The sequence below is a fragment of the Orbicella faveolata genome, unplaced genomic scaffold (assembly GCF_042242905.1).
Source record: "Orbicella faveolata isolate gen_17 unplaced genomic scaffold, um_ofav_v1 contig_24, whole genome shotgun sequence".
Classification (NCBI taxonomy): domain Eukaryota; kingdom Metazoa; phylum Cnidaria; class Anthozoa; order Scleractinia; family Merulinidae; genus Orbicella; species Orbicella faveolata.
Window position 1 is genome coordinate 34,882,350 of NW_028301552.1, and position 8,716 is coordinate 34,891,065.

Below are 8,716 nucleotides of genomic sequence, written 5' to 3' on the forward strand. Positions count from 1 at the left end.
ATCATAGTAGTTCCTGGTATTTGTTTGTTTGCGTAAAATCAGATCTGTTCATTACATATAATACATAAGATAACCGTGTTGGAAGGCTTGGTATAATGTTTACGTTTTTGCTCTCAACCTGGGCTTTTCAGTGTGAGTCTGCTTCTGATTGATATTATTGTACTGTTATATTTTTGAAAATCTGTTCGAGCTTTCGAGTATGAGCAACTGTTTTGCTCTCAGTTGACTGAGTTTTCTCAGTGCTATATCAGTAATAACTGCCCGTTTGCTCTAATTGTCAATAAAAAGTGATAATTTACCCAGTAAGGACCACTCGTCGGAAAAAGAGTTTTATAAACTGACAAGGGCTGTACGACAGAGACAATTAAGTACAGTTTTAAGGGATGCAGTTATTTATTGCGGTGCAAAGAACAATACATTGATAATTCTAATCTACGGGCAAGGAATAAGAAGTGGCCTGGATCGCTCCGTAGTTTGAATGACAGAACAAGAATGAGGCCGATAAAAATTTTAATCTCGTTGTTACCCTGTATTTGAACGCCATGGAGCTATATTTCTTATTGCTTGGGAAAGCTAAGACATACTCGTGTTCATTGGGAATCTAATCCAAATTGATCGGCCTTTCTGTTATACAGAATTCCGTAGCTATTAAAAGCTGATCAGCTAAGTTAGCATAAAAGCACTGAGGTCTGGTTACATAATAAAAAATAGGTTAGGCTAAGCCAATCTAGATTCCGGTCAGATTCTGTAAAACTAGATCAGTGTATAAGAAAACTTAGCAACTACTAGAAACTCCGTAGCATTCCTCAAGCCTTATAATTGCCTTTGGAAACCTACTGTGTCTCTTGTTCAAGCTTGTTAACCTGCAGTAATGATAAGAAAAAATATATACGCGAAGGGCTGTATTGAAAGACTGCGCACTAATGAAATTACGTTTACGAACGAAAAAAATTATAGCAAACTTAAAATAAGATAACTACTAATGTGTTTCCAGTTTGCTTTATGGAGAGACTCTAAGAGGAACCTTTCGCTATTACAGTTAAAACCTCGAGACATTCAACGTTTGGTGTAACACCCTCATTGATTTCATTTTTTTTTTTTTTTGCTTGATTTGAAACTATCAACATCAGCATTTAGCGCAAAATTTGCTAACTGTATCACGCGCACTTAGAACAAGTTCTAAGTTTCGTTATGAGAAATTTACTAGTGTCTCTTCCACGTGTGCTTTAGTTTAATACAGCTCCTTCGAAAGACCCGGCGGCGTTCCAATATGGGCTTCATGTGGGAATACTCAGATCGCCTTGTTGTTGGCGCTTGTTGCGACTGCGCACGACAAAGAAGATGGTTGCGCAGACGGCCACCGCGACAACACCGCTGACCACCACGATAACAACCAAATTGGTCGAGAAAGCCTGGGACCCTTCTTGGTCGTCAGCTTCACCTAAAATTTAAGAAAATAACAACAATTATGTCATAATTATAATAAACCATAAGACATTTTATTCTTTTTTGGCAAGGTAAAGAGGCTTATGCGAATCAGGTCATTTAATTTTCTGCGTTTTGCAAAACAACTACTTCTCAGGAACCAAGTGACGTCTCGTTATTTCTAAAAAATACTTTTGTTAAACAAGGGTCTATTGAGAAACAACTTCAGCCAAGTAGTCAGAGCGGGATTTGAACTCGCGACTTCCGGATTTCAGGTCCGGCGCCCTAACCACTGGACCACCACCTCAAGGTCTGACTGCTTCTTTAATGAGTCCATCGTTAAACTGGTTCGTTCAGCGGCAATGAATTCTACTAACCTTCCTCTTCGTTGAATTCTGGCTGCTGTTCTTCGTCTTCGCTCTCAAAAATAAAAGGACCGGATGTAACGCGATAAACCTGAGCTTCATCCACCACATCCTCAAGTGAACGCCTCTTACGGTTAGCAGGATCGCATTGGTCACGTGACGGGCACTCGCATGTTGAATTAGCTTGATCAGCCAGGCAAACTCTCAGTTCACAGTGGATGTAGACCTTGGAACTCTCTGGAAACCCAAAGTACCGATACGTCTTGAACCTGAAGGTCTCTTTGATGCTGTCATCTGTACAGTTGTGGAACAATGTATCGTCCAAGTCTTGGCTCACAGTGTTATTACCACAACTGGAAATAATAATGATAATAACAAATAATAATTAATATTTTAAGAGATGGCATCCAATCACCTAGAGGTGGTTTTCAGGAGGGCCCTCTAAAAACATAAAAGTCTAAAATGTACTTCAATTAAATGTCTGAAATACAGAATAGTAATAAAAGCTAAAATCATAAGACTAAAACTAAAGTTTAAAACTAGAACTCAAAGGTTAAAAATACTAACGCTAACTGAGGGTAAATATGGTTTAGTAAAAACTGTTTAAAAATCATTTTTGACATAAGTTTCTTGAGCTTACTCAGCAGTGAGGCCCAGTCTGTAATTGCTTAAAAATACGTTTTGTTTCTGTTCCATTCCGTACTTGGCTTGCTAATATTTTGGGCATGTAACCATTTCGGGTATCAGTGTAACCGCGGAAACGGAGGCACATCAATTGGTTAGTATTTGAAGCTCCCATTAAAACTTTGACCTTGGCAGTTTGACCAAGTTTGACCAACCCTCCACAATGTGTTATTTACTGAGAGATTGAGCTGTTGTTAATGTAAAATGTTTGAAATACTACTTTTTTTAACGGAGTCACTCGCGTTTGTCAGCGACATATTGAATAGCAGGCTCGATCAATTGCAAGCTTCTCAGCTAGCGAGATTTGCTTAGCGACCACTGAAAGACGTACCCGGCTTCCGACTAAATGCTAGTGATTTCGTTTGTGTCGCAGTTATTTTTAATTTGGTGGGTAGTTTCCAGTTTCCCTGACTATCAAAAGGATGAAAAGAGAAAATCAAATTTTAACTGTGTTCATTGCCTGCTAATACGTACCCGTCCACTATTAGGTCAAAGTTATTCGCATTCGCATTTGCGGGATCGGCACTCGACGAAGAAAAGCATTTTACGATGAAGAGATCAAGGTTGGGGTTAGCGCTCTGAGTGTCGACATAAACTTTGAAATACAAGTACTGATCCAGTTCAATTGGATTGGGCACAACACCAGTGTGGTTGGCGTAAGGGTAGGCTTGGAGCGAAAAGGTGAAGAATGCGTTGCCTAGAAGAGAAAACATCAAAATATCGGTATAAGTAGGGAAGATGTACTTGCATTATCTCAGTAAACCAAGTTTTTACTTATTTTTTAAGCATGTTTCACAGCTAAAATGTAAAAAAACCCTGTAGGTTACAGGAAAGGTATTATGTCAAAAGAACATTGGCCAACAAGGGGGAAGCGGGGGAGCACATACTTTTTTCATAAATGGCTGCCAATTATAAATTCTGTCGTGTGTATCAAAACGTGGTATTTAAGTTGACAGCTCAAAAGAATTTTTCCTCTGAAACGAAGTTAGTGAGCCTAATTTAATTGCACACGAAATAATTTTTAGATTGGCAGCCATTTATGAAAAGAGTATTTTGATCTAGGTCTTTCAACTTGTAAGTTTTGGACATTCATTACATTTTGAGCTGAAAGCGTAAGGATCTAAGCGTAAGGGTGAACAGAGGTTGCCTCAGAGAGCACCGGCTTTTTCGGCTTTTCCTTTTTTTTTTTTCTCAGCGCGTGAAACAAGAGCCAAAGAAACCAGATGCTCTCGCAGGGGAGGAGGTGGGAGGGGGGAGGGGAGGGGGGGAGGCTTACTTTCCGAAAATTTGGTTAGGAGGGTGTGGCGAGCTAGCTTCTTAGAAACCTTACGTGCTCATGGAAGATTTACATACTAAACAAACATACTAAACAACTTAAATCATGCAGTAAATGATGAGTAAATAATTTAAAACACTTAAAATGTATTAGTAAGCTTTGCTTTATTAGAACTGACTTTCACATTCGATGAGATAAATTAATGTTCATATGTAAACGTTGTACTTTTAAAGGTCGCAAAATATGTAGCTATTTCATTCTCCATACCTGTGTCATTGTCATTACGGTTCACGATCGGTACAAAACTTGCCATTGACCTGTTTTGGTTGTCGTATTCACACGACACATAGTAGAGGTGATCGTAAGCCCGCAATTGTTGGGTACCACCTGGGTTAGGCTTTGTAGCAATGATTTTCAGAATGTATTTGATGTGATCAGGGTACTGAGTCGAGGTAAATGAACAATCAGGTAGCGTCAGGTTTTCGTAATTGACCATCTCGCCGTCAACATCTAATGTTGGGTCGCATGCGGGATTGTTCTGTAGTCGCCATTCACTCGCGTTCCACTCATTAACATCATCCACGTTCTCTATTTTTATGTCTACAGTGTGATCGTCATTGCAGTACACTATGGCCTGAGGAATATGGCCGGCGCCTGAGATTAATGAAACAACAACAAAAAAAAATCAGGGAAAGTTTGTGCGCATCAAAAAGAGCAGGCGTTGGTGGCTTGTCACCCCTGATTAACACCATGCAGTAAATAATCAGTAAGATAAAGACTATTGCTCGAGAGCAAAGCGCTGTATAGGAGGATCTTTGTTTACAATATTTGCCTCATTAGCATAAGCGATATAGTTTCTGATGGAGCTACAAAAACATCAGTTCTGAATGTTGAAAGAGCACAGCACGATTAACGGTTCCAAGGAATTTGAGCCCGATGTACTGTATTGAATACTTTCTGTGCGAGGCGGGTTTAAAAACTCAAAATTTTACAAAGGAACTCATTAGCGCTTTTGGTACCATAAATTTTTCAGTTTTTTAAAGCCAATTTCTCCTCGGATATTACACCCAAAGAGCCAAAAATATCACCAATTACCAAGTTTCACAAGCTCTTTAAATGTTTGTAGTCAATTTGTGTCTTGATGCCTTCTCTGCGCAAAGTCGTATGTTATTAAATGAGGAAAAATGTAAACAACGACTTCAGCAAAGATTCTCTGATATCATTTGCACTCACTAAAAATTTTAAGATAATCATCTGACACGCTTCCGAAATTATACGTTACAAAGTCTGTGATGTCACATAAATAATAAACAAAATTTGTTGCGTTGCGAAGTGATAGTGAATGACTTGGATAGAATCATGAGAGAACTTTAATTTGTGCATTATGCATTGATGTAGTTATCTTGCCAATTGCTGTGGATTTTAGGACTAAGGCAAGTAAACAAAACGATCAAAGGACAGTTGGTTTTTGATATTTTAAATCAAAGAAAAGCTTCGGTTACCTTTCACAAGCTGGCAGGCAAGAACAAATGTCGTCAACAGAATAAGGTACTTCATGTTGAAGTGTGCAATGCCACGGACTCCTGCAACACCGGATTCTAGTAAAAGACAATGTACATGTAAAAAATTTAATAAATAAATAAATAAATAAATAAATAAATAACTAAACAGAACTCGAGTCATATCATAATTTGTCAATAGTTTGTAGCAAAACTGAAAAATAATACGTAGATACTAACAGCTGAGTATGTAGAAACCTTAAGTAAGAACAAAATATCTTCGCACTTTTTGGCTCCTTGCTTCATCCATGCTCCTTGCAAATTCAGAAAAAAAAAAAAAACGCTGACAGAGTTCTGTCAACGTCCAACTTGATCGCATCAAAATTTTAAACATTAAAACGTTTTTATAACATACAGTAGCGGGCATGCTGATCTTACTTAACTCCCAATGAACCATCATGGTCAAAATCAATCACGCACGACAGAGCATAAATAACATGGTGTGTGCAGTTTATTTTAGCTGCACAGTTTCCGTCGAGTTTACTTGCGAGTTCTTTTTGTTAAAGTTTCGGCAATATGAACATAATTCTGAACAATCCAAAGCCTTCTGCTGACTTTAGGCTTTTACCAAGCAAAGATGGCCACTAAAACTGAAATGTTTTGAGTTTGTTTGTCTATATTTTCATCGAGTATTTTGACTTTGTTTGCCTATATTTTCTTTAATTCGAAGAAGCGAATTTTTCATTGACAATTTTAGAAACCAGATGAAGCGTTGTTGCTATCATGCTATGAAAGAATTGGTTCATGCTTTTAGCTGTGCGTATATCGAGTATATCGAGTATATAGAGTGCACACAAGAGGCTAGAGTTGCGCCCGGCTGGTCGTCGAGCAACTCTTACGCTTCTCTCGTACTCTCCAAACTTTCCGTGTGCATCTACACATAACCCAGTGTACGCACGCTAAGCTAGCATGAACCAATAGCAGATTTGCACGTTGTCGTCATTTGACTACAACTACCAGAATTCCATTCGTTTTTTCTTGGTTATTTAAATTTTGAATTCCCAGTGGGGTTTAAATAACAATTGCCCTAATTAGCATAAGAAACAGAAAAAGTGAAGGATTCTGGTAGTTGTAGTCAAATGACGCCATCATACAAATCGCCTATTCTTAAGTTTACCAACAGATTACCTTTAAACAATAGAATTAACAATAAGAGAAACAGCAAAGGACAGTGATAAATGTAAGAAAAGAGAAAATATCATGAAAACTAAAAATAGGAAATAAAGAGGAAAAAATTGCCTTGCTAATGTGTTGAATCTGATCATTTAGACATACGATTTAAAACTGTCAGTGGACGTTTAACATTCTGGGCACCTCATGCAGATCATGACAGGTTTACAGTTCAGTTGCAACAGGTTATGATTGCGGTGACTCCTATTACAATCACTGCGTATGTCAGACTCTGAATTCAACAACGTCATACTCTCCCATTTAATTCCACGGCTACATAAGGGGTTTTCAGTAAGTCTTATCATGGTTACTCGTCCATTGTTAACCCATATTCCTCGTTAATTTACGCATCAGTACTGCCTCATTTTTGAGGGTTTCAACCCACGTATTTAGGTTTTTTCCGTTTAGCGTATTTGCATTTGGCCATGGAGATGACATGTCTTAATCAGAAGCTGATATCTTTGGACCTTATTCGTCAATGGTGTTAATTAGGCAAATTATCAAAATTCGGCTTTTTTAACCTGCGTCAAATTCATCATTTCTACATATGCCTGGTTTAATTCCTAAACAGAAAGTAAATCGTGCATTTGATGAAGCATTTATATATCATTTGTATATTTTTATATTGGTCTGGTTGTTGGTGTTTGTTTCACATTTCCTTGCCACTTATCTCGGCTCTTAGCAACAATAGCCCAAAACACAAACGGCACTTTCTGAGGAATGCAATCATCAAACCACTAAGAGCTTCGTCATGAGAAATGATCACGAAAGATGAAATTCTTTTGTTTTTTTTTTTTCTGATGCCAGTTACACTTTTATCAGAGAAAAGGTACACGTCTTGTGTTAGACATGCTTTTAGGAAAGATTATCATAATTTGAAGCAATCGTTTCATTCACATAGTAAATGATATTAACATGTCCATCAGTGAAAATTTGCATGTCTAATGCTATATATGTTTCTCGGAAAGATTATCAGAGTTTGAAGCATTAGTTTTACTCAAATGGTAAAGCTAATATAGAAATGTTCCTGCGAGGTGACTGTCAGTTAATTTTTCAAAATTAAACTGATATGAAAATCTGTGGTCTTAGGCGAGAGCTTAAAAAGTTGTAAAGCAAACCGAACAGACATTTCTTCGATAGAGTTGCGAATTACTTAACCTAAAACTCGGAGATCAAGAAGAAGGCCCTTAAAAACTAATTAAAACTGGGGTGTTGTTGTTATAAACAGAAATATCTGTTGGTTAATTTCAACCAACTTAATAAACAAGTTCCTGCAAATGAGTGACTTCTTTCGCTTCAGTTGATAGCGAAATTAGCTTTGAAGAGCGGATTCAGCAGCTAATTATATGTTTTGTTGATCGAAAACTCGAGAACACCTGGGTATAATATAACTAACAACTGATAACGATTACGAAATTCAGCTGACTTTGATGTGGCATTCATCTTCAGTAATTCTTCAAAAAGATGGAATGCATTCGCGGCTAAACCGTGCCAGTGTTAACCTGTATTCACTTGGTTGAATGCCACTCCCTTTCAGAACAGGTTGAACTGAAAATTACAGCACGATTCTATATTGCATTTGGCTTGGATTGCACCTGTATACCGCAGTTTACTAAGCCAGACCGAAGAAAAAAGGTTTCACGCCAACTATCTATTAATGCCAAACATCACGATATTTGCGTTTAAGTCCTTGAACAATATCGAAGTATTTTGTGAAAATCTGTTTGTAAAAGTTTCAAGTTTGTTTGCTATTACAGTTAAGTTGATTATCTAAACCGAGTTCGGGAGTGAAAAATATTAGTACTTTCCGTGTGCGAAGAGGCATTTCCTATAGTTTGCAGCCCTCACTTCATCAAACGGCGGAGTTGCGCTTTTTTTCTAAAAAAATTTAGACAAAGACTGAATTGCTAACTGTACAACTTACCAAAGTTCGCACCAGGAAATTGGCTCTGGGAATTCCGTTGCAGTGGTAGCTCAGTGCTGAGAAAAAAAAAATAAAATAAGAAAAACGGTTGAAATCGTACAAACTTACAGGCAACGCCTGTCAAAAACATCTGTCAACGCGCATCAAAAATGTAGTTACCTCGCCGAGCAGTGCAGTGGAATGAACGGAGTTCTGCTTTGTGATTTATTAATTATCACCGTCGATGTGACATAAACCACGAAAGAAAAAAATGCCACCAACAAACAAACAAACAAAGAAAGGTATGCGTATTTTTGAGCATTATCAATGCGTA

General features: G+C 37.7%; 1 protein-coding gene across 1 annotated transcript; it reads right to left on the bottom strand.

Moving 5' to 3' along the window:
• Window positions 1–369: 369 nt before the first annotated feature.
• Window positions 370–8,634, bottom strand: LOC110056835 (zona pellucida glycoprotein D-like). Its single transcript, XM_020763388.2, has 7 exons — window positions 8,563–8,634; window positions 8,404–8,459; window positions 5,253–5,348; window positions 4,018–4,404; window positions 2,949–3,171; window positions 1,803–2,143; window positions 370–1,441 (listed from the first exon to the last, which is right to left on the bottom strand). Exons 3-7 carry the CDS (start codon window positions 5,305–5,307, stop codon window positions 1,278–1,280), a joined length of 1,170 nt encoding a protein of 389 aa, XP_020619047.2. The 5' UTR covers window positions 5,308–5,348; window positions 8,404–8,459; window positions 8,563–8,634; the 3' UTR covers window positions 370–1,277.
• Between the last annotated feature and the right edge of the window lie 82 nt (window positions 8,635–8,716).